The sequence below is a fragment of the Coenobita brevimanus genome, chromosome 4, assembly GCF_032717465.1.
Source record: "Coenobita brevimanus isolate Jiangsu-jjx chromosome 4, ASM3271746v2, whole genome shotgun sequence".
Taxonomy (NCBI): Eukaryota; Metazoa; Arthropoda; class Malacostraca; order Decapoda; family Coenobitidae; genus Coenobita; species Coenobita brevimanus.
In genome coordinates, this window is record NC_136957.1 from 15,786,891 (window position 1) to 15,813,957 (window position 27,067).

The 27,067-nt window shown below is 43.7% G+C and overlaps 1 protein-coding gene across 1 annotated transcript in view; it reads right to left on the reverse strand.

Moving 5' to 3' along the window:
* Positions 1 to 26,417, reverse strand: part of LOC145395955 (glutamate-gated chloride channel-like) — a 287,229-nt gene extending 260,812 nt beyond the window's left edge. Inside the window, exons 1-2 of the mRNA XM_080269468.1 lie at positions 26,390 to 26,417; positions 26,030 to 26,094 (exon numbers count right to left, since the gene is read on the reverse strand). Coding sequence (XP_080125594.1) covers positions 26,030 to 26,094; positions 26,390 to 26,417 — 93 coding nt within the window. The remainder of the gene's footprint in view (positions 1 to 26,029; positions 26,095 to 26,389) is intronic.
* Between the last annotated feature and the right edge of the window lie 650 nt (positions 26,418 to 27,067).

The window sequence follows — 27,067 nt, forward strand, 5'->3', positions numbered from 1 at the left end:
CTGCCTGGAGTCGTGCTAAGTCTGTTCCTTGCTCTGCTAAAAATAATTTCATCCATACTAAATGCACTCAACTCTCCAGCTCGAATTCTTCGCTCCTTCTGGCACCTTGCCAAAAACCTTTCTAAGAACTTTACCTCATCATCCTTCCCTCATCTTTTCTACTTTGATGGTTCTGTAGCTATTTCTTCTACTGATAAAGCAGATCTCTTCACACGGACTTTCTCCTCCAATTCCACCTTAGACAATTCCAGTGCTGTTCCTCCTTCACTTTCCCCCTCTGACTTCCTCATGGCTGACATTAAAATTTCTTCAGTGTATTTTCTGCCATCACAGGCCTCAATACTAATAAGGCATCTGGGCCTGAAGGAGTCCCTCCTGTTGTTCTCAAGAACTGTGCTTCTGTGCATACACCCTGCCTAGGCAAACTCTTTCATCTCTGTCTATCAACTTGTACCATTCCTTCTTGCTGGAAGTTTGCTCTCATGCAGCCAGTCCCAAAGAAAGGTGACCATTCCCAACCCTCTAACTATCGTCCAATTGCTTTAACATCCTGTACCTCAAAAGTTTTCGAGTCAATTATTAATAGGAAAATTTTAAAGCATCTTTCCTATCACAACATTCTTTCTGATCGTCAGTATGGGTTCCATCAGGGACGCTCCACTGGCGATATTCTCACCTACCTTTCAGACTCCTGGTCATCCTCCTTTCGGGATTTTGGCGAAAGCTTTGCCATTGCACTTGACACATCAAAGGCTTTTGATCAAGTCTGGCATAAATCTTTAATTTCCAAACTGCCCTCTTAAGGTTTCTATCCTTCTATCTGTGCCTTCATCTATAGCTTCCTTTCTGGCCATTCTATAGCTGCTGCTGTAGACGGCCATCGTTCTTCTAGATCTATCAACAGTGGTATTCCTCAGGACTCTGTCCTATCACCAACTCTCTTCGTTTTATTCATCAATGATTTTCTAAGCTGTATATCTAACCCTATCCACTCGTACGCTGATTACTCCATTTGGTTCTGCGCAACATCCATCTCAGCAGTTACTTGAACATATAAGGAATGGGGCTATGGCACACGTAATGCCTGACTTGGCTCGTATCTCTGACTGGGGTAAAAATAATCTTGTTTTTAATACATCAAAGACTCAGTTCTTACACCTATCAACCCAACAAAATCTTCCACAGGTGTACCCACTAATGTTTAATAATACTCAGCTTAATCCTGCATCATCCTTGAACATGCTTGGGGCTTCATTCACTCGGGACTTATCTTGGAAAGATCATATTACATCTCTTGTAAAATCTGCTTCCAAGAGATTAGGTGTGCTAAGCCGACTCCGTTCCTTTTTTACACCTGCACAATTGTTGACTCTATACACGGGTTTTATCCACCCCTATGTGGAGTACAACTCACATGTGTTGGGAGGTTCTCCAAATACAGCTCTTCTCAACAGGGTGGGGTCAAAGGTTTTTCGTCATTAACTCTCCTCCTCTTACTGTCTCCCTTCAACCTCCGTCTCTTCGCCACACTGTTGCATCTTTATGTCTTTTCTATCGCTACTTCAATGGTTGCTGCTCCTCTGAACTGTCTGCATGCATTCCTTCACCTTTATGACAGGCACGTAGCACCCGCCAAGCAGCAAACTCTCATCCCTTTTCTGTCCAGCTCTCTAATGCAAGAGTTGACCATTACCCGCAGTCCTTCATTTATGCAACAGATCATCTCTGGAACTGTGTCCCTCTGTCTGTATTTCCTGCATCCTATGATCTCCAGTCTTTCAAACGCAGTGTGTCCAGGCATCTAGAAATGATCGGATCTTGAATTTGACTCTCTCTTGTATTTTGTTCTTCTCGGAAGGAACAGTTTTTGTGGGCTCGTGGCCTTTGGTTCCTTGTTCCTAGCATTAAAAAAATAATAATATCCCAAGCTGGGCTGTAGTGCCCGGAAGTGATAATGAGTTGTATCTAGTTTATTTTATATGACCAAAAGTTCGGTTAAGTGAGAGAGAGTGGCTGAGGCATGGCTGTTACCATGTGGACGTGTCCAGAACGTAGATTAATTACCTAGTTGCTAAGTCACTTTTTTTTTCCTACTGTAATTCACTAGTATTAAGTCTCTTTATAATATAAAATCTCGAGTCGATGGGAACATGTGCCTTTGTTCACATAATCCAGCATAATGTATGCGTGCGCAAAGTGATGTAAAGCACGATAATTTTCAATATTTTTCAATGTAAGGATATAAAGTGAGAGGTGATGTTGAGTAATTATTGTAACTAGAGAATGTTATTTTTTCTGAGTAATCGATTGTAAGGGGAAAGACATCACACTGAGTCTATCACGAGTCTGTAATAATTAAAGATCTTAAATTACGTACGCCGTCATCCCCCCCCTTCCTCTTGCACCACACAATTTTGGCGTGTCTCACTCGCTTACCGGCCATGGTAAGTGGCAGTTGGTCAGTGCTGTCGTCATCCTTCCCCCCCCCTCCAAGGAATTCTGTAAGTAATTTGATATTAATGATACGTCTGATATGTTGAAGCCCGAATAGTGATATCTCACGAGTGATAATAGTGACGATATTAGGAAACGGACTCGGGTGGGATCAGGTGTTGTCGTTCCTAAGGGAGTGTGGCGGTGGTGCCGTTGGCCTTTGGAGAGGCGAGTCCTGTGTTCCCGCTCACCTCCCCTACATTTTTGAGCTGGATAGTGAGGTATTTCCCATATATTTGTACTGTATAGTATTATTATTTAGTAACTGGAGTACGAGAATGCTAGCTAGTTCTGTCTGAGCCTCAGATAAATGTGTGATTTTTGTAGGCCAAGTATCAGGTGCCCAGAGACTGTGAATTATTTATTATTGTGTTGAAATGACTTGATAATTCAGTACTTTTTAGGGCTATGTTGTGAGTAAATGTTGTTACAAAGCCTATGATTTCATCATCCTTTGTGTAATTCTAACGTACAGTATGCTGCATGTTTGATCACGAGCGTGTTCTACCTCACTCCCCCCCTCCTCTCTTATAGTAGAGTAAGTCGTTCTTTCTGTTGTTCAGAGCAGGAGTGTCAACTCTTTGTCCCCTCTGGCTTCATTTGCGCGTCCTTCTTACAAGTTGTATCAAGCTCTGCCGGCCCCTATATAATGAGCTCAGTCTCTGCATTAATTGCCACTTAGAGCTACTCCTCATTTTGCTCAAATCTCTGTCCTCCCCTGTACAGTTGTTATTATTGTGAGTGCTCAGGAAGTCTCCAACCATCTAGCAGCTGTGTAACTTGAGTATAAGTGTTATTACATTTTGTTCTTGTACTGTATAGCATAAGGTGTTGATTCGTAGGCCTAGTAAAGTTTTTGTAATTCATATTGTCAGCCAGTGGTAATAACATTTTGTATCTGTAATAATATATCTTGCATTAACTGAGCATTATCCAGTGTTTTCTCATTTTATCAGGGCTGACTTAGATAAATTTACTCTTGCTAATTTCGTGTTAATAGAGGCTATTGCAGTTAATCATATATTTAACCTGTTTTTTGCCATTACATTATCCTTATGAGTCCTGAATGTTTTGTTGTTAGTTTGAGCATTAAATTTTAACTTGTAATTTTACCTAACTCTTTTGTTTTGAACCTGGAACTTTACGGGACAGCAGTGATTTTTAGTATTCTCACTTAAAGTGTACATTATCTTTTTCTGTTCTGTAACATAAATTTGGCGACCTTTTATCAGGATATTCAGGATATTATCATAAGGATATTGCTTGATATTTTGTGACTGTAATTTATTCATGATGTCTACTATTACTACGCTTGATGAAGCCAAAGATTTTTTGTCAAATGTGCAAACAGTGTGTGATGTAGAAAACAGAACAAAGAATGAACTTAAGCTTGTTGCTCAACAATTGGGAATTGCTGTTCGCTCACATCATTCTAAAGATCAAATTGTTGACATGATTAATGAAAGCTTGTTTAATGTAACTCCTCCAAATGAGCAAACGCAGATTGAATTAGCTAAGTTACAGCTAGCCCTGCAGGAGACTCGTGCTAAGGAGGCTGAATTTCAGGCAAATGCTCGTATTCAGGAGGCTCAGGCACAAATTGAACTAACTAGGATTCATGCAGACCATGAGTATCGCATGAAACAAGGTGGAACTGGATCATCTAGCTCTGATGATTTTGATATGGCTAAAAATGTTAAACTTGTCCCTCCTTTTAATGAATCTGATTTAACAAAGTATTTTCAGTTGTTTGAGAGGGTAGCTACAGGTTTTAATTGGCCCAAAGAGTATTGGCCAGTACTCCTTCAAACTGTTCTCACCGGTAAAGCTCAAGTAACTTATGCATCTTTACCTCAGGATCAATCTGATAATTATGATGTAGTTAAGAGCTTGATTCTTAAGGCCTATGAGCTTGTTCCTGAAGCCTATAGAGTAAAATTTAGGACAACTTATAAGCAAGATAAGCAATCCCATGTTGAGTATACAAAAATCCCAGTGTTCTAGGCTCTAATGTTAATTCCTCTGATGAAACTGTAATCTTACAAGGTGTAGGGAATAATTACTTCTCTGTCCCTCTGTGCAGAGTGAATTTAGAGTCTGGGTTTGTTAATGGTTCCGTTATGGTTGGGTTGGTTGAGACACTCCCAATGTCAGGTGTAACTTTCTAACTTGGAAATGATATTGGTGGAAGTCAAGTGTGTCCAGCTCCTCAGTTGTCTAGTGAGCCAGTGGCTGCAGCCCAGGACTGTGATATCCCTGATGTGTTCTCTGCATGTGCTGTCACTAGGGCTAAGTCTAAAGTTACTGGTGACTTAGAGGATAATGATGATGATGATGTTATCCTAGCTGATACTTTTCTTGCTAATTTGGACCACTCACCAGATGAGGCAGTACCCTGTAGTGTTGATAATTTGTCTCGTCAAGAGTTGGTTGAGTTGCAGGTTGCTGACCCTGAGTTGAAAGGTCTAGCTAACTCTGCTTGCAGTGAGGAAGAGTCAGCTGGTGCTTCTACTTGTTATTATATAAAGTCAGGAGTACTTATGAGAAAGTGGAGACCTCCAACAGCATCAGCCGACTGTAAATGGGAGGTTGTACATCAAGTTGTCATCCCTCGTGTTTGTAGGCAGGATATCATTAGAGTGGCTCATGATTCCAGTTTGGCAGGACACCTTGGAGTGAGGAAGACTGTGGCACGCATTTTGAAACACTTCTACTGGCCAGGTATCTTCAGGGATGTTTCCTGGTATTGTAAGTCTTGTCACACCTGTCAAGTTGTGGGGAAGTGTAATCAGACCGAAAAGGTTGCACCTCTACTTCCCATTCCTCCTTTTGAGGCGCCATTCACCCGTGTGTTGGTGGATATTGTGGGCCCTCTTCCTAAGACTTCTTCAGGATTTTCTTATGTGTTGACCCTGATTGATATGGCTACTCGTTATCCTGAAGCCATTCCACTTAGAAATATCTCAGCAAAGAACGTGGTTAAGGAAATGCTAGGGTTCTTCACAAAGTTTGGTCTGCCCAAGGAGGTACAGTCAGACCGGGGAAGTAATTTCATGTCAAATGTTTTCAAGCAGTCTCTGAAAGAGTTGGGCATCACCCAGATCACGTCTTTAGCTTACCATCCCCAGACCCAAGGAGCGTTGGAGAGATATCATCAAACACTCAAATCGATGCTCAAGAAATACTGTTTGGAACATCAGAAAGACTGGGATAAAGGTCTTCCATTCGTTGTATTTGCCGCAAGAGAATCTCCAAATGAATCACTGGGGTTCTCACCCTTTGAACTACTGTTTGGCCATGAAGTAAGAGGACCCCTTAAGTTACTCAAGGAATGCTGGCTGTCGGAGGAAGATGACGTCAACCTGCTGGAGTATGTGATGAAGTTCAAAGAACGGCTGTCCACTGCTTTACAGCTGGCGAGAGAGAATTTAGGAGCTGCTCAGGAGAAGATGTTACGCCACTTTCAGCCAGGAGATCAGGTTTTGATTCTGCTGTGCATGGGCAACCTCTTCAAGCCAAGTTTAGTGGTCCTTATTTCGTGGAGAAGAAACTCAGTGATGTCAACTATGTCATCGCCACACCAGATCGTAGAAAGAACAAGCAACTTTGTCACATCAACATGCTAAAGTTATATCACAGGCGGGACGAAAATAACCCAGTCTGCACTGTAGCTGTTCCACCCAAGTCTGCAAGTGAAGCTCTCTCATGCAGCATGAGCCTGAGTGATAGTTTGGGGAAGAATCCTGATATCATGAATGATCTCCAGACTAAGCTTTCTCATCTAGCTCCCGAGGAAAGGCAGGAGTTTTCTGCATTACTGCAGGAGTACCCGCAAGTGTTCCGTGCCACTCCAGGAAGAACCACTGTGTTGATGCATGATGTCGATGTCGGAGACGCAAAGCCAATTAAACTGCCTCCTTACCGTGTGAACCCAGTGAAAGTTCCTCTCATCAAGAAGGAGCTTGGCTACCTGTTGGACCACAAGATGATTGAGCCCTGTCAGAGCGAGTGGAGATCTCCTGTCACTCTAGTCCCTAAGCCAGGTGGGTCTCAGCGGCTTTGCATCGACTACAGGCGTGTTAATCAGATAACCAAAACAGACACTTACCCTCTCCCTCGCGTGGAAGATTGCATAGACAAGATCGGAAAGGCTAGGTACATAAGTAAGTTTGATTTGTTAAAGGGATACTGGCAAGTACCTATGACTGAACGTGCTAGGGAGATCTCATGTTTTGTAACACTAGGAAAGACTTTTGCATGTTCTGTAATGCCATATGGTATGAAGAATGAACCAGCCACATTTCAGAAGCTCATGAATGTTGTAACAGAGGGTTTGGCAGGGTGTGTTGTTTATATTGATGATGTATTAATCTTCAGTGACAACTGGAAAGATCACCTATGCCATGTCAGTAAATTTCTTGAGCGTTTGGTTCAGGCTAAACTTGTAGCTAATTTATCAAAGTGTGAGTTTGGTCAAGCTAAAGTTCAGTACCTTGGGTACGTAATTGGTGATGGACATGTTGCACCACCAGCAGCTAAGGTTCGGGTTATAAGTGATCTTCCCAGACCTAAAAGTAGGAAAGAGCTACAAAGATTTTTGGGAATGGTAGGTTATTACAGGAGATTTGTTGTTAACTTTTCAATTCTTGTATCACCACTTACAGACCTACTGAAAAAGGGAGTTAAATTTGTCTGGACCGATAACTGTGAATCCTCTTTCACCAAACTTAAAACTATCCTATTAAGTCAGCCAGTGCTCGGTACTCCAAATTTTGCTAAGCCTTTTAAGATGGCTGTTGACGCAAGTGATACAGGAGCTGGGGCTGTTTTGCTGCAAGAGGATGATCAGGGTATTGAACACCCTGTATCTTATTACAGTAAGAAGTTCACTCCACCTCAAAAGAACTACTCAACTATTGAGAAAGAGCTTTTGGCCTTGATTTTGGGATTACAGCATTTTTCATTTTATTTGTGTTCTGGTTATGACCCCATAGTCATTTATACCGATCATAACCCACTGAAATTCCTTAGTAAGTTTAAAGATAAAAATCAGAGATTGACAAGATGGAGTCTACTTCTTCAAGAGTATTCATTAGACATACAGCATGTCAAGGGGAAAGAAAATGTTATTGCAGATTGCTTATCTAGACTTTAGACAGATTGTTTTAGAGTAATAAGAAATTTCCTTTGTAAATTTCTTTTTCTTTGTGGGGAGGTGTTACATAGCCTATGATTTCATCATCCTTTGTGTAATTCTAACGTACAGTATGCTGCATGTTTGATCACGAGCGTGTTCTACCTCACTCCCCCCCTCCTCCCTTATAGTAGAGTAAGTCGTTCTTTCTGTTGTTCAGAGCAGGAGTGTCAACTCTTTGTCCCCTCTGGCTTCATTTGCGCGTCCTTCTTACAAGTTGTATCAAGCTCTGCCGGCCCCTATATAATGAGCTCAGTCTCTGCATTAATTGCCACTTAGATCTACTCCTCATTTTGCTCAAATCTCACCTCCCCTGTACAGTTGTTATTATTGTGAGTGCTCAGGAAGTCTCCAACCATCTAGCAGCTGTGTAATTTGAGTATAAGTGTTATTACATTTTGTTCTTGTACTGTATAGCATAAGGTGTTGATTCGTAGGCCTAGTAAAGTTTTTGTAATTCATATTGTCAGCCAGTGGTAATAATGTTTTGTATCTGTAATAATATATCTTGCATTAACTGAGCATTATCCAGTGTTTTCTCATTTTATCAGGGCTGACTTAGATAAATTTACTCTTGCTAATTTCGTGTTAATAGAGGCTATTGCAGTTAACCATATATTTAACCTGTTTTTTGCCATTACATTATCCTTATGAGTCCTGAATGTTTTGTTGTTAGTTTGAGCATTAAACTTTAACTTGTAATTTTACCTAACTCTTTTGTTTTGAACCTGGAACTTTACGGGACAGTAGTGATTTTTAGTATTCTCACTTAAAGTGTACATTATCTTTCTCTGTTCCGTAACAATGTTCACATAGTTACTTTGTGAGGCACAATAATATTGATACAGTGATGATTTTCATGGTTAGAGTTACAGTTATTATTCATGCTTACTGTATTTGTTACAGTACTTTTTCTTCCATGTTATCCTTACAATAAGTATTATTTTGAGCAGACCAGTGTGTCTGTGGTGCCATGTGTTATTCTATTATTACTTGAGATGCCGAGTGTTGTAACTCATGTTTCTTTATTATGAGACCTTCCTGATCATGTGAAGGGATTACTTGCATTGGGGAGAATAGTTATTCATTATTCATATTAAGTTCTAGCGGGTCCAAGTGTGGAGGTTGAAGTACCAGTGGGTCAAAGTCCAAGTGTGGAGGTCTAAGTACCAGTGAGAGTCCAAGTCCAGGTGTGGAGGTCGAAGTCCCAGTGAGTAAAGGTCCCAGTCTTGAAGTTAAGGTCGGGAGTGGCAGAGAACTGGACCAGTGAAATTTGTGCTCGGAGGGCCGATTATGAAGAAACACATTGGACTGGGACAGAGGACCTAAGTTTTGTGGTTTTGATATTAGGACTATATAGAGATATATTTTCCGAACAATGTGCCACCTGATTCATGTTTAATCTGTAAAGCAAGTAGATGAGGAAGATTTCTACTTTTTGGTCTTGTTACTACACATTCCCTCCCACTCGAACTTTATTGTTTGTATAACCCTTGAGAACTGGTGTTTTTTTTTTTATGCGAGGAAGAAGGAACCAAAGGCCATGAGCCCGCAGTAACAGTTCCCTCCAAGAGAAAAACAAAATACAATAGAGAGCCAAATTCAAGATCCGATCATTTTGAGATGCCTGGACACACTGCATTTGAAAGACTGGAGATCATAGGCAGCAGGTAATACAGACAGAGGGAGACAGTTCCATAGCTGACCTGTTGCATAAATGAAAGACTGGGAGTAACGGTTAACTCTTGCATTAGAGAGTTGGACAGAAAAGGGATGAGAGTTTGCTGCCAGACGGGTGCTACGCGCCCGTCGTAGAGGCGGAGGAATGCAAGCAGACAGTTCAGAGGAGCAGTGACCATTAAAGTAGCGATAGAAAAGAGATAAAGATGCAACAGTGCGGTGAAGAGAAAATGGTTGAAGGGAGTCAGTAAGAGGAGAAGAGTTAATGAGACAAAAAGCCTTTGACTCCACCCTATTGAGAAGAGCTGTATGTGGGGAGCCTCCCCACACATGAGAGTTGTACTCCACACAGGGGCAGATAAAACCCCTGTATAGAGTCAACAATTGTGCAGGGGTAAAGAAAGAGCGGAGTCGGCTTAGCACACCCAATCTCTTGGAAGCAGATTTTACAAGAGATGCAATATGATCTTTCCAAGATAAGTGTAGAGCTTGCCTAGTAGTTTGTTAATTTTGCAACTTAGAAGCATTCTGGGAAACTGCGAAGGTTGGGCTTGGGTTGGCCTAGTTGGAGACTGGCCCTGTCATTTTGGCATGCTACCACTCTTAACTTAGCCACTTGAAATTTAACCCGAGACGTCCCGTCGACGTATGGGTATGTTGCAACATTTTGCATTTGCAGTCCCATCGACGTACTGGTACGTTTTGCAATTGCAAGGTCCCTAATTTGCACAATTTTCAATTTCCGCGCGTGATTTTTCATACGTATACACGGGACACCTTCCTCTATTTCTCTACAAGATGCCAAGCAGGGACAATGCCTTACACTGCATTACCTCCCCCCTCCCCCCCACACCATTGTCTCGGCATTTCACCTGTTACCAGTGACCTAGCCAATAAAGACATTCAGGGCCAGAGTGATTCCCCAATCGATGACAATGTGGAGTACAAAGTTTACATAGCATTAGAGGAAGAAACAGTCAGAAATTATGATCAGGCAATGTGGCAAAAGAAGGTCAGGAATGGTGATGAGTTAGTGAGTGAAACAATGCTTATAATGCCTATATTACTGTTTGAAAACCAATATACTCTCGTACTACATATAAATTCGTACCAAATAAATAAATAAATACCGTTTATGAGTGGTGTGGAATAGTTATCCTCCCATAGAACACGTTTTCTTTGCAGCCAGCCTGATAGAAAACCCTGTAAGGTAAGGAGGTACTCCTACCTGTATCGAGTATTTTAAACCTCAGGTGAGCGATTTCTTTATGAATTTTCGATGTTTCTCACCAAAAGCGAAGGTTTTAGCCAAAAAAAAATGTTTCCAAAAATGGTCGGGACTGGAGGGTGTCAGAGGTGCGAAAGTGGTCGGGACGTGATGGGTTAATAAACGCAACCGAAGAGGCCGCTAATGAGAGAGTCTCCATCAATCTCAGTTCCCGACCGTTCCAGCACACAGCGGTCATCAATAGTGACTTGTTTTCTGCCGCTTTTGACCATGTAAAAGTCTGGATCGCAGAGGTGACAGTACAAGTGGTGGCACAGCGGTGGGATGACCTATTAATGTAACGGTAATTTAACTTGAAATTAAGGTAATAGCTCATCCCCCAGTTCTCAAAGGTATATGTACTTAGCATTATGTGTAGAACTATAAGGTATGTGAATTTGTAGTGTGTACTATTTTGGTGTTGCAGTTGAGCATTCACCTCCTGGGGTTGCTCAAGTTGCAGTTGGGGCATTTTCGTAGTTGAGCATTCACCTCCTGGGGTTGCTCAAGTTGCAGTTGGGGCATTTTCGTAGTTGAGCATTCACCTCCTGGGGTTGCTCAAGTTGCAGTTGGGGCATTTTCGTAGTTGAGCATTCACCTCCTGGGGTTGCTCACATTTGTATAATTCATGATGGAGTCCCGTGTTGAAAAATTGATTGACATTGAAGCTGAAATGCTTGAGGGAGTAGAGGTGAAACAGGAACCATCCATAATTGATGAGTGTTTTGAGCGTATTAGAGCGTTGGAGGACATGTTAGGCTCACCCGGACTCACCCCGATCAAGGTTGGAGATCCATCACAGTATACTCCTGTTAAGTCTGGAAATCCATTTAGGCAGTCAACTCCACAGTGGTCAGATATGCCTGTAGGAGGTATGCAGAGCTATCAGGGAAATTCGGTAGTTCTAGAGTGCAAGGATGTTGACGTTCTAAGGATGAGCGAAATGTATGGTCTACATACTAGGACCCTGGTGGATCACTTTTTAATGCAGGTGGAGTCAGTGACCGCTAACTTAGAACAGCGGAAGGCAGTAGCACTTACTCGTATGGACACAGAGTTGCGTACATATGTTCTGGGAGAGTTAAGCTTATGTGAGGCAAGTGGTACTTATGGGGACATTAAGTCATTGTTGCAGTGTGAGTTCAGGGGTCCCAAAGGGATCGCTGATCCATTCTGTGAGCTTGCCCAAATGGAGTATAACTTTGAGGATCCACCAAAGAGATTTGTTAGACAATTTAGGAGTAACTTCAGAGCAATCTGTAGAGAACATCCCCATATTAACCCTCCCAATGTGGAACAGTTGTGGAAGAAAGCTAGGAATGGAGGAGGCCTTTATTTCAGAATTAGAGAGAGAAAGGGGTTATAGACAGTGGTATAGAGTGGCAAAAGTTGTGGATGAACAAGGGTCTGATGTTAGTTATGTTCCAACCCCTACTAGAATCACACCTCCAGTTGTTAGTGACAATGCTTATCCAGTGAATCAAGTACCTGTACATCAGGTACCCTTTAAACCTAGACCTACAATGTGGCCTTGTGGGTGGCATTCAAATGGCAGTAAACATGACAGGGCGAACTGTCCAAGAAAACCAGAGCAAGGAAGTTGTTTTGATTGCTTGAAAGCAGACTCTAGAAGGGGACATGAGGGATGCCCTGGTAGACCTAACTTGAGTAGAAAACAGGAGAGAAGCGTGCCATGTAGACCTCCTGCAACAGCTAATCCCCTTCCACAGAAGGATTCTCAATTGCATTCAGACTCCCAACCACCTGGGGAATGACTAGAGGCCCCTGAGATAACGCAGGCTGCCAGTCATGTTGTGTGTAGTGTACAGGATGTAGAACAGAATGAGGGCTGTCAGAACCTTTCAAATGGTGAGGTGGAGGAAGTCCGAAAAGTTCGAGGTGAAGTAGACACTCCAGTGATACGCTTGATTTTGGGACAGTATCAGGTTTCAGCTTTTGTAGATACTGGTAGTGTAGCAACATTGATGAAAGAAAGTACAGCAAATAGATTAGGATTAAAGATTAGCAAGTGCCGACGTTCATTGCATTCAGTATCCAACCATAAGTTAAATGTTGTTGGCCAAGTTTCGTTGGTAGTGCATATTGCCCCCGAGACAAGCATAGTGCAGCAATTTGTAGTGTTCCCAGACTATTATTTGTCAAAAGTGTTCATGGGTGCAGACTTAATTGGTGGGGCGATTTTCACTTGGGATGGAGAAGGTCAGGTTATGCATTGGGGTGGTCAGCAGTACAAGGTCCGAAATAAGCTTTGCCAGACAGTGAACAGAATAAAGTTCCAGACTAACTATATGAGAAAGGCAGAAGGAGAGCTAGTACAAGTGAAGTGTAGGACTGTGGTACCTGCAGAGACATTGATGTCAGTACCCATTGCGTTGAAAGACAGAAAACCCGGAGATGTCTTACATGTTAGTAAATTTCAGAAGGCCAGGGGTAAAGCTTCATTAGCACCAAATTGTTGCGTGAGAGTTAGTGAGAACGGGACATGCTATTTACCCATTGCAAATGTAACCAAGGGACCAGAGAAGCTAAACCCAGGACAAGTGTTGGGAATATACCATGTTGTTGATGAGTAGAACATTACTTATCTTAGCCCCAAAGAACAGACCAGAAGTCCACTTGAATTAGTGCAACCAGTATACGAGGCAGAAAGTGACCTTGTGGCACCAGTAGTTCGGGTAGATAATGCACTGTTACCACACATGGATCAGGCACCGGATGGGAGTGACCGACGTGCTGCGCTTAATTCAATTCCCAGAGAGTTGAAGTGGACACATTTGTCTCAGTCACAGAGTGACAAATTGAGAGAGCTGATATTGGATAATAATACACTGTTCATTCTTGGTCCGAAGGATATTGGCACCCTTAAAGTACCTGACGCCCACATTGATACTATCAACTCTGAACCCGTGCGTATGCCCTTGTATCAACATCCTGAGCAAGCAAGGAAGAAAATTTCCGAGATCATTGATGAGATGATTGAAAAGGATGTGATTGAGGAATCGAACACTGCATATTTAGCCCCCATAGTCTTAGTCAGCATGCCGGACGGCAGTAAAAGGATGTGTATTGATTATCAGGCTCTTAATAAGAAGGTCAAGACAGATATCCAACCCCTACCCCGATTAGACGAATTAGTAGAGGATAGTGCAGGGAAAAAGTTTTACTGCACCCTTGACATGAAAGACGCCTACCTCCAAGTTCGGTTGGATGAAAGCTCTCGAGACTTGACAACTTTTTCTGATGGAGTTAATTTGTTCAGATACAAGCGCTTACCTTTCAGATTGTCTGTGAGTCCAGCAGTTTTCACAAGGAAAATGCTGCAAGTGTTAGCCCCTTTAGTTAGAGAAGGTTGGTGCCATAACTACCTAGACGATTTTGTGATTTGGGAAGACTCTTTCGATCAGATGCTAGACCGACTGAAGATTACTTATGGAAGATTAACCGAGTTTGGAATGAAGCTGAATGTTAGTAAATGTTCTTTCATAAAGCAAGAAATTAAGTTCTTAGGACATGTAGTGTCACAGAAAGGAGTACGCCCTGTCAGTGAGAATCTCGAACCCATTGAACAGATGTCACGACCAACGAAGGCCAAGGAAGTGAGATGCTTTGTGGGCATGTGTAACTTCTATCGCAAACACATTCCTGACTTTGCAGCCATTGCCAGTCCTCTCACTAATTTGCTTAGGAAGGAGGCAAAATTTGAATGGTCAGAGGAGTGTGAGAATGCATTTTTAGTTCTTAAACAAAAGTTAGTGTCAGCTCCAGTACTAGTAAAGGCAGATTTAACTAAACCGTTTGAGTTACACACAGATGCTAGCGACTCGCACATTGGCGCAGCTCTTATGCAGCTGGAGAGCGAGAAAGATCTGAGACCTATTGGATACTTTTCAAAGAAACTTACCCCAACAATGAAAAGATACTCAGTAACAGACAAGGAAGCTATGGCAGTAGTGAGTGCATGTAGATTTTTCAGTCACTATTTATGGTGCAAACCCTTTTCCATCGTCACTGATCATAGACCATTAACCACCATCTTTAAGAAAAAGACTAAATGCTTACGTGTGTCGCGTTATTTGTTGGAGATGAGAGACTACGATTTTGTGATAAAGTATAAAAAAAGGGTGAGAATCATTATGTCCCAGATGCTTTGAGTAGACCAGTAGGAGCACTCAAGGAGACCTTAGATATAACCCAATCTAATGCAGAATTTCGGTGGCTAGGCCTTACGGTAGACAAGGTCCGGGAGGCCCGGAGAGCAGACCCAAGGTGGAGGCAGGTAATTCAGTATTTAGAAGGAGGTCAGTTACCCAGGAAGTTGTCTGGTAATCGTCCCATTTACGCTTTCGAAATGAACGAGGAGATTCTGTATGTGCGAAGAGAAGAAATGGGAAAGTCGAGGTTGTGCCTGGTGGTACCCAAGTCTTTAGTTGCTATTGCAGTGTGTGAAGAATGATGAAGGAAGGGTAGTGGTGAACAGTGAGGATATTAAAGATGCATGGAGAGAGCATTATAACCGGCTGTTGAATGAGGAGTTTGACTGTGACAGGGAAGGTTTGGAGCCAGCAGATCCAGAGTCTGGCCCTTGGCCTTTGATTGATACTGCTACTGTGAGTGATGCAATAGGCAGGATGAGGGTGGGGAAGGCAGCAGGTGTGTCTGGGTTGACTGCCAAAATGTTGAAGGCCTCAGGCGATATAGGGGTGAGTTTAGTCACTGACCTGATAAACAGGATTATTTATGAGTGTGTTGTCCCAGATGATTGGCTGAAGAGTGTAATTGTAAATGTGTATAAAGGGAAGGGTGATGCCCTGGAAAGAGGAAATTATAGAGGTATAAAGCTTTTAGATCAGATAATGAAGGTAATGGAGAGAGTTTTAGAAGGTACGATTAGAGAAAGAGTGAATATTGATGAGATGCAGTTTGGGTTTATGCCAGGTATGGGGACCACTGATGCCATATTCACTGTTCGACAGCTTCAGGAAAAATATATTGGTAGGAGAAGGGCTCTTTATTTTGTTTTTGTTGATTTGGAAAAGGCCTTTGACAGAGTCCCTAGAGAGGTGGTGAAGTGGGCAATGAGAAAGCTTGGCTTGGAGGAGTGGCTGGTTAGGGTAGTTATGGCCATAATGCGGGTGCTCACACCCAGGTGAGAGTGAATGGAGATTTGAGTGATGAGTTTTCCGTGAATGTTGGTGTGCATCAAGGGTCAGTCTTGAGTCCCATGTTGTATATCATGGTACTTGAAGCCCTTTCACGTGACTTTAGAAACGGACTCCCGTGGGAGTTGTTGTATGCTGATGATTTGGTGTTGATTGCAGAGAATGAAAGGCGGAGGAAAGGTTTAGGAAGTGGAGAGATGGTATGGGGCAAAAGAGTTTAAGGGTAAATGCAGATAAAACAAAAGTGATGATATCTAGGGTTTGTGGCGGTACTGTCAAAGACGAGGGAGAGTGGCCATGTGCAGTTTGCGACAAGGGCGTGGGAAGTAATTCCATCTTGTGCGGTGTGTGTGATAAGTGGGTGCATAAGAGATGTAGTGGTATCAGAGGTAGACTGCAAGATAATGCTGATTTTATGTGTACGGCGTGCCGGGGTGAGCAGGTGGAGATTGTCAGACGTGAAAGGATTGAACTTGCTGGTGAATCTCTTGAGTGTGTGGAAGAGATTTGTTATTTGGGAGACATGTTGTGTGCTGGAGGTGGGGCTGGAGCTAGCTCTGTGGCTAGGGTGAGAAGTGTTTGGAAGAAGTTCAGGGAGCTCTTGCCTCTCCTGACATTGAGAGGGCTCTCCCTACGTGCTAAGGGGTCTTTGTATGCAGCATGTGCTAGGAGTGTAATGCTGTATGGCAGTGAGACCTGGGCAGTGAAGGGGGAAGATATTCGCCGGCTCAGACATACAGAAATGACTGATTAGGTGGATGTGCAGTGCGTCCCTGCGTCCAAGGCCTGGAGAGGCTGGGTTTACAATGGAAGAGTTGAGAGGTAGGATGGGACTGGAGTGTATTGGTGTTGTGATGAGGAGAGGTAGATTGAGGTGGTTTGGACATGTGGAGAGGATGGGGGATGATAATTGGGTGAGGAAGGTGAGAAGTGCTAATATTGGGGGTGGGGTTATGAGGGGTAGACCGAGAAAGACATGGGACGAGGTCATTAAGTGTGACCTTAGGGTTAAGGGACTGAACAGGGAGGCTGCAATGGATCGTGCAGCGTGGAGAGCTGCCATTAGGTGACCAAGGCCGACACATGCAAGCATGTTGGAGCCTTTAAAAACGAAAGTACGTAAGTGCCTGTTCAACTGTTCATAACCCTTCACACCTAGGAGAATGCAAGACGGTAGCCAAGGCAAGACAGTTTTTGTATTGGCCGTCTCTACTGACCGATGTGCGACATTTTGTTAAATCATGCAAGTCATGTCAGCAGTTCAAGGGTCACGGGAAGATTGTGCACCATTTTAAGGAATTGCCACCAGTAGATGATAATGGTCAGAGAGTTGTGATAGATCTCATAGATCTGCATAATAGTAGGAGTGGTCACAGATATTGTCTCACGGTGATAGACCATTTTTCTAGGTACCTACGTATCTACCTCATTCGTACAAAATCCACCAAAGCCGTAGCTGAAGAATTTAAGAAGGACATCTGTAGGTATGGCAAGCTGCAGGTAGTCATCATGGACAATGGAGGAGAATTCACCAGTGCAGAGTTTAGAGATTTGTGTAGGAGAGCCGGGATTAAGCAAGGATTCTGTCTACCCTACCATCCCCGAGGAAATTCAGTTATTGAGAGAGCATATAGGACCTTAAAGACAGTACTGGCAATCTTGAGCCAAGAACATCCAAATACGTGGCTCATGCACCTATGCGACACTGAGAAAGCATTGAACGAAGCAGTGCATACGTCCCTAGGTACATCACCATTCTTTGCTTTTTATGGTCGTCATCCAAATCGCGAGGTAGGAGATTTGCAATTGCCCACTGATGAAGACTGTGTAGAGAAAATAGATGTCAAACAGATGCTTAAGGAGACACAACGTCAGATGACAGCAGGATACCTTAACAGGGCAAATGAGGCACATAGGAATGATTCTCTAGAAGCAGGTGAATTAGTTTGGATCTATCTTGAAGAGTGCATGCCTGGTACGGCATCAAAGCTAAATAGAAAATGGGAGGGTCCTTACAAGATTGACAGAGTTATCGATCAGGGTAGAGCCTATGAGTTAGAAAATGTGTTTGATGGTACCCTCCTGAGTAGGGCAGCTGAAAAGGTCAAAAGATATGTTGAAAGAAATGCCTTATTGAGTACGGTGGATCACAAGTTTTTGACCAGTGAGGAAGAGGAAGAGATACTGCCTAGTGTAAGATCCCGGAGACTGCCTGAGAGGTTACAGTACACGTAGATGATGGGTGTATGGTGTATATATTGTATATACTCATTTTTTTTTTTTTTTCCTCTGAACACGTCTTGTCCTTGCCTTAACTGGCTGGGAACATGAAGTCGGGTATGCCCTTCCAGGTCTTTCCAGACTGTACTAAAATGCCCGCTGCCGGACCACCCACCCCGCCACCCCCCACCCCACCACCGGGCCACCACCACCCCACCACCCCAGGAAGGGACAATAGGGGGGCTAATGACCCAGGGCAAGAGGGTCACCCACCCACCGCTGACCTGTGCCCCTTTTCCCCGAAACTGTCCCGACACCAGGTGAACCAGGATCAGAGACAACCTCACAGGCGGGCCAACCATCGACAGCAGTGGGGTGGGACTGAGCAAGAATCAGTCCCTAGTAACATTTTGGTGATGGCCGTAGTTACACCCCTCAAGGGCAGGAGACCCTTCAGTGAGCCACGAGGTGTCCCCACCCCTGCCACGTCCAGGGTGAGAGGCCCTAAAGTGAGCCACGAGGGAGTAATACCCTCTGCCACATACACAGTGAGCCACGAGGGAGCAATACCCTCTGCCACATACACAGTGAGCCACGAGGAAGCAATACCCTCTGCCACGTACACAGTGAGCCACGAGGGAGCAATACCCTCTGCCACATACCGGGCAGGAGGCCCTTTGGTGAGCCACGAGGGGCCAGTACCCTCTGCCACATACACGGTGAGCCACGAGGGAGCAATACCCTCTGCCACGTACACAGTGAGCCACGAGGGAGCAATACCCTCTGCCACATACACAGTGAGCCATGAGGGAGCAATACCCTCTGCCACATACAGGGCAGGAGGCCCTTTGGTGAGCCACGAGGGGCCAGTACCCTCTGCCACATCCACAGTGAGCCACGAGGGAACAACACCCTCTACCACGTTCACAGTGAGCCACGAGGGAGAAATACCTTCTGCCACATATAGGGCAGGAGGCCCTTTGGTGAGGCACGAGGGGCCAGGACCCTCTGCCACATCCACAGTGAGCCACGAGGGAGAAATACCCTCTGCCACGTCCAGGGCAGGAGGCCCTATAGTGTGCCACGAGGGGCCAGTACCCTCTGCCACTCCAAGGGCAAGAGGCCCTAGTAGAAAGCGAAAAGTGGGTCCCAGGGTAAAGCAACCTGGAGCCATGGCTGTGACAGAGACAGGAAAGAGAGTCGCCTCTGTGCTGCCCTCCCTGTGTGTAGGAGAGGACACGGTGTCCGTGTGCACTCCACCTTCCGCTTTCCCCTGTGGGAATAGCTTGACACCACCCGGGAGAGTTGCCCCGAAGGTGTCACCAGAGTGGAGGCAAAGTCCGAGTCCGGACCTGCCTCCCACTCCTGGGAGATTCTTGTCTTCTCCAGGCACCAGCAGGAGACGAGGCCGCAGCCCAACCCTGACGGCGCGTCCCCTGGCAGACCACCACAGCCCCAGGACCCCCAGGTGAGCCCAGCAGCCTACAGGTGAGGGTAATACTGACCCCCTCACCCTGCGGAGCCACCGACGCCAGACCCGCCTCCTCCAACTGTTTGGCCCCAGCCCCGAGGGCCACCTCCCAGGTTGAGGCCCCCAGACAGGCGGGCCTCCCTGCACCCCACCGACGAGACCCTGAGGTAAGGGTCTACCTTCAGGTCGAGACCCCCAGACAGGAGGGCCTCCCTGCAACTCACCGACGGACCAGACCCGGGCAGTGACTCCCCTGTGGGTAGTGTGTTGCCCGCCACAGGCAGAGTCCCCCTGAGGTCCTCCCCCTCGAACAGAGTGACAGAGTGAATTAACCCAGGAAACACAGGTAAATCAGTGACGCCCCTTAGACCTAAGTAAATCCGAGAAAGAGGAACAGTGAACAGTGACAGAGCGACATAGTGTGATCCATATGAAACCAGCAGCTAATGTTATTTAAACCCAACAAACTCACATGTCCCTTAAAGGAAAGTAATTCAATAATAATAAGTAAAGTACTATCGCCCTCCCAGAATAAAGGAACTTCCCGTAAGTGTGAATGACAGTCAGGTGCGCGGGAGAACCAAACCCTGAGAAGAGTGTCGCTGCAGCTAGTTAACTGAGTCAAGTGTCATGATCCGCACCCTGACTTTCTTATAGTAATATTCCTCCCCCAGACTCTTAATCTTGTGTATTCCTCTTGCTATTGTGAATATAGATATTTTGGGTTTTAATGAAAGACGATCATCCACACTTATAGAACCAAAGCCATTGTTATATGTGATCATATCGTGTGTTGAGTACAGTTGTATCTCATGTCATCCCAACCTAACTCTGTGTCCCTGTATCCTATATCCTAAATATCACTCTGTACCATATTGTAGCGGTTATAGAATTAAGGTAATAGATGTGTTAAGGTATACTGCCTAGTTTTTATGTCCTGTTCCTTTGTTGGTGCTTTACTTCCAGTCCGGAAAGAGGACCCCGCTCAGTCGCTAGTGTTTTTAGGGTGAGGAGTCGACCTAAAAACACTCAGCATAACATGTACCTGCGTATTATCTTTTCTACCAGTACCTATGATGTTGTAATTTTGGGATGATTAATAGGGTTGAGTAGTTGTTTAGGGTATGTCCAGCTTTTGGAGAGATGAGGTGTGGAAGCTGCGTGTTGTCAAATCGAGTGCACCTCGGTGTATAGACCGTCGTTCTTGCCTTACCTCAATTCTTTTTTTTCTTTAGGTTAGATTGTTAGGCTTAGTTAGGGAAAATGAGATCTCACAGTTAGGACTTTAATTTTTTTTTTCCCAGAGTTAGGGAACTGTACATGTGAGGGGCAGTTCTACCTGAAGATCTCCACCTGGAGGTTTCCTACTTGCTTTAAGAACCTCGAGTGCTGAGTGTATGTAATACCCAAACTGCAGTATAGGATTGCTCAGAGAGAGAGGGGAAGTTTCCAGTTTCTCTATAGGGCTTGGAGAAGTTGAACTATGGGGCTCTCGCATGTTAGGAGAGGTAGGTAGGTTTCGCTCGGTCTTTCTGGACAGAACGCAGTGGAGCGACTCGTGTTACTCTTAACTCAGCACAAAGTTTCTCATGGTAGCAGGACATTCTCCTTATGAGTAACATGCCTGATGAGTGGCATACGTCGTCAGTTGCATATAGTGAGTAGCAGGAGAAAATTTACTCGTGGTAGAGGATTTATTTTTTTGTGGACATGATAGCCGCCGACTGTTCTCGAGCATGGAGCTTATGTAATATCCCACAGTCGCAGTATAGGACATGCTGGCTGGTGTTTTGGAGGTGTGTAGATTGGTTTCCCTTCACGAGAAAGGAGCAAGTGAAACACCCCACAGTAGCAGTATTGAGGGAGACTGGTCAAGTAGGTGAACTTACGTACCGTGTCTGTTAAGTATGGGTACTGGGTATTTCTGAGGAGTTCAGGTCCAGTCGCCCAAACTTTTGGTCTTCCCTAACCATGGGCGGATGTAGTGCCTGGAAGTGATAATGAGTTGTATCTAGTTTATTTTTTATGACCAAAAGTTCGGTTAAGTGAGAGAGAGTGGCCGAGGCATGACTGTTACCATGCGGACGTGTCCAGAACATAGATTAATTACCTAGTTGCTAAGTCACTTTTTTTTTCCTACTGTAATTCACTAGTATTAAGTCTCTTTTTAATATTAATGATCTCTTATCTGTCACCCACAATCCCATCCACTCATACGCAGATGACTCAACACTACATAGCTCATTCACTCTCAGACACCCATTTACAAAGTTTAATATCTCTAACTCTCAACTCAGTACAGCCATCTCCATAAATCAAGGCATATCTACGATCAGTGAATGGGGACAAAACAACCTGGTCTCATTTAATGCTAGTAAAACTAAACATATACAATTTACTAATAGTCAGATATTACCACATTCATTCAGTACCTTCAGTGCTACTGATATTCACATCTCCAAAAGTATTGAAATTATTGGCGTCTTACTTAACAATGCCCTCAGCTGGACCTCTCATGTTAGATCACTTGCTAAAACCGCCAAAAAAAAAAAAAAAAAAAAAAACTTGGATTATTGTACAGAGTCCGTAACTTCTTCACTGATGAGCAGTTGGCTATAATTTATAAGAGTCATGTACGCTCTCGGCTTGAATATTGCTCACCCTCGTGGAATGGATGTGGCGAGGTTGCATTAAAACAACTAGACAAAATTCAGAACAAAGCTGTTAGAATTATTAACAACCCTGCCATTACTAATAAACTACCTCCCCTCCAAGTAAGAAGGAATGTTTCCTCCCTTGCATTATTTCACAGATATTTTTATGGCAAATGCTCAGACGAAGTAGCGTCCATGATGCCACCTCTCCATGCCTTCCCTCGTGCTACACGGGCATCTGGTTAGTGCTCATGACTGGAATGTCACTCAGCCATATTGCAGAACTTCTGCCTATCAGAGTTCTTTCATTCCCCGAACTGCATCTCTCTGGAACTCGCTTCCCCAGAGTTGTTTCCCTCCAGATTTCAACCCACAGCTGTTAAAGTCTAACTGTTACAGATATTTTACGAACAGAGGACATCAGTAATCTGGTGTATGGTTTATTTTCTTTATTCATTTGTTTTTCTTCCTCCGTTCTGTTATTAAAAAAAAAAAAGTAAACGAAGTACAGTGATCAAATTACTAGATTCGACCTCATTGTTTTGGGAAGCATGCTACCTCCACCCCGGAAATCCGAGGACTTTTATAAATACTGTAGCTTATTCTTGCAACAGCCGGACAGTTCTGTTCAAATCTGGAAGGATCTTGTTTTGTGAATGGTGGCTGTTGTGTATTTATACACAATGACTTATCTTTCTCTCGTGTTCCTGAACTCGATTCTTCTGAATTCTTTACACTCTGGCTTCGGCTTTCCTGTCATCTTCTGACTAAATATATCTGCTCTGTTTACTTATCCCCTAATTCTACTATCTAAAATTATCTTACTTCTACGATGGAACACATTCTATCCATTTCTCCTTTCTCTGAAATTTCCATTTTAGGAGATTTCAATGTTCACCAGCACCTTTGGCTCTCCTCTCCTTTCACTGATTCACCTGGTGAACAAGCCTACATCTTTTCTGTCCTTAATGACCTAGAGCAGCTTGTACAGCACCCTACCCATATCCCTGACCGCCTTGGAGAGAGCTCCAACATACTTGACCTCTTTCTTATAACTAATCCTTCTGCTTACACCGTTAATCTTTTCTCTCCGTTGGGCTCCTCCAATCACAACCTTATTACCTTAACCTGTCCTTTCGCTCTGGTATGGCCTGTGGACCCTCCAAAGAAACGTTGTCTTTAGCACTTTGGAGCTGCGGATTGGGAGGCACTCAGGCAGTACTTCTTTGATTTTCCCTGGAATGATTATTGTTTCCATGGCCGGGAGCCATCTGTGTGTGCCTTGCGTATTCTTTCAGGCATGGAAGCATACATTCCTTTCTCATATCCTCATGGTTTAATCACGCTTGTTCTAATGCTGTCCTCAACAAGGAGAGTGCCTATAAAAGGTACCTGAGCCGACTCACCCCTGAATCACATCTCTTTTTCGTTTCTGCCCGGAATCGGGCTAAGTCTGTTCTTCACTCTGCCAACAATAATTTCATCCGTACAAAATGCTCTCAACTCTCCAACTCGAATTCTTCCCGCTCCTTCTGGCATCTCGCCAAAAGCCTTTCTAACAACTTTACCTCATCATCCTTCCCTCCTCTTTTCTACTCTAATGGTTCTGTAGCTATTTCTTCTACCGATAAAACAGATCTCTTCACTCAGACTATCTCCTCCAATTCCTACTTAGATGATTCCGGTGCTCTTCCTCCATCACTTCCCCCCTCTGACTTCCTCATGCCTGACATTTAAATTCTTCAGCTGATGTACTTTCTGCCATCACTGGCCTCAGTACTAACAAGGCATATGAGCCTGATGGAGTCCCTCCTGTTCTACTCAAGAACTGTGCTTCGGTGCTTACACCCTGCCTAGGCAAACTCTTTCGCCTTTGTCTATCAACTTGTACCTTCCCTTCTTGCTGGAAGTTTGCTCTCATGCAGCCAGTCCCAAAGAAGGGTGACTATTCCCAACCCTCTAACTATCGTCCAATTGCTTTAACATCCTGTATCTCAAAAGTTTTCGAGTCAATTCTTAATAGAAAAATTTTAAAGCATCTTTCCTATCACAACCTTCTTTCTGATCGTCAGTATGGGTTCCGTCAGGGACACTCCACTGGCGATCTTCTCACCTACCTCTCAGACTCCTGGTCATCCTCCTTTCGGGACTTTGGCGAAAGCTTTGCCATCACACTTGACATCTCAAAGGCTTTCGATCGAGTCTGGCATAAATCTTTAATTTCCAAACTGCCCTCTTACGGTTTCTAATCTTCTATCTGTGCCTTCATCTATGGCTTCCTTTCTGGTCGTTCTATAGCTGCTGTTGTAGACGGCCATCGTTCTTCTCCTAGATCTATCAACAATGGTGTTCCTCAGGGCTCTGTCCTATCACCAACTCTCTTCCTTTTATTCATCAATGATCTTTTAAGCTGTACAGCTAACCCTATCCACTCATATACTGATGACTCCACCCTTCACCTTTCCATGCGGTTCCCACAATGTCCATGTCAGCAGTTACTTCAACAAAAAAGGGATGAAGCTATGGCACACGTAATGTCTGACTTGTCTCGTATCTCTGACTGGGATAAAAATAATCTTGTTGTTTTTAATGCATCAAAGACTCAGTTTTCACACCTATCATCCTGACAAAATCTTCCACAGGTGTACCCACTAATGTTTAATAATATTCAGCTTAATCCTGCATCATCCTTGAACATGCTTGGGGTTTCATTCACTCGGGATCTGTCTTGGAAGGATCATAATTTACATCTCTTGTAAAATCTGCTTCTAAGAGATTGTGTGTGCTAAGCCGACTCTGTTCCTTCTTTACCCCTGCACAGTTGTTGACTCTATACACGGGTTTTATTCGCCCCTGTTCAGAGTACGACTCTCATGTGTGTGGAGGCTCCCCACGTACAGCTCTTCTCAATAGGGTGGAGTCAAAGGCTTTTCGTCTCATTAACTCTCGTGTTACTGACTCCCATCAACCTCTGTCTCTTCGCTGCACTGTTGCATCTTTATCTCTTTTCTATCGCTACTTCAATGGTCACTGCTCCTCTGAACTGTCTGTTTGCATTCCTCCACTTCTACGACGGGCGTGTTGCACCCGTCTAGCAGCAAACTCTCATCCATTTTCTGTCCAACTCTCTAATGCAAGAGTTAATCGTTACTCCCAGTCCGTTTATGCAACAGGTCAACTCTGGAACTGTGTCCCTCTGTTTGTATTTCCTACTAGCTATGATCTCTAGTCTTTCAAACACAGTGTGTCCAGGCATCTCGAAATGATTGGATCTTGAATTTGGCTTTCTCTTGTATTTTGTTTTTCTTTTGAGAAGGAATGGTTAATGGAGGCTCTTGGTCTTTGGTTCCTTCTCCCTAGCATCAAAAAAAAAAAAAAAAAAAAAAAATCTGGATGTAACCGGAAAGACAGATTCCCTCAGGATATTTAGCACTTGATTACGAAAGGTCTCTAAAACGTTAATTAAGGTCATCCTGTGGTAGCATAAGTACATTACAAAAGACGTACCTGCACATAAGATGCAAAGGAGAGTCAGGGTGAATCAAGGAATCAGGGCATGCCAAACCAAAGTAACCATTCACTGCTAGAAGATATATCAGCAGAACAAAGTTATCTGGTGTTAGCCTGAAAAACTAACAATGACCGCTCACATCAACAAAACGGTTAATGAAACTGATATTGACTGCCAAGCAGGATTCTCTGGACCTAACAATACTCGTAGTTTGTGATATCACCCAGTGCTATTCAAAACAGCAGAAAGAAAGCAAAGACAGTTATTACCCGTTTCTTTGCTAGCATTTCTTTCTGCCGAAAAATAAAAGCATAAGGTACTAGCTAATTAAACCGCCAAGTAAAACATGAGGTACTGACCATCTTGACGTCTGAAATGGTCTGCACGTTGCGAATCATGATGTTGATGTGCACGATGGCGGGACCTGTGGGAGTATATGTGCATCATTAATGTGTGTGTGTGTGTGTGTGTGTGTGTTTTGAGATCAGAGTTAGGTTAGGAATACAATAACACCTATGTGATTGATAATTTGTTGTGAAGAAAAGTGGGTTGCATTCTGCTTGACTCACGTCTTCAGTAATTTACAGTACATACAGCATTATTTTTCATTATACTCTTCCATGTATACATGTATGCACGTGCATATGATTTAGATATGGACATAAATTGCATAAGCAGCATACAAGCGAAACCTTTTGTATGGGAAAAGTCCTATGAACTTCCTAAGCCCACAAGAATTTCATTCATTGTTACATCACCCAATTAACTGTGCAATAATGTTCTTAATGGAAAGCCAATTAGATCTCTTCTGAGAAGAGGAGAGCCTAAAGATTCTGAAACCTGGAAGCTGATTGGTTCTTCAAGTGCATTAGCTGGAAGCTGTGTATTTTAAATAATTTTTATTATGAGAGTTATAATGACCGTTTCTGACGATACGATTGCTCAGATTATATCTATCTATCTATTTATCTCTCTCTCTCTCTCTCTCTCTCTCTCTCTCTCTCTCTCTCTATATATATATATATATATATAGTGTGGTAGGTTGGGGCGCTCACCATCCACTCACTCAAAGTAGTGCTGCTCTCTGGTGTCTGTCCTTTCCTCTCCTCCACCCTTCTTTCCTTCCATCCTCCTCTTTCTTTCTTTCCTTCATTCTTTCCTTGTCCTTCTGCCTACAGGTGACTTTACACTCCCTCTTCTGTCTTTCTTTCCTTCATTCTTTCCTCTTCCTTCTGCCCGTGGGTGACTCTACACTGAGTGACAAGCCAAATGGTTTCCTGTACACCAGGAAACCATTTACTACGCTGGGTGGTAACCATACAGCCAAATTTTGGTGCCTGGCGGTTTAGTGGGTAATTATTGCACTCCAATCGGATTGAGCCGATGAAGGTTTATAT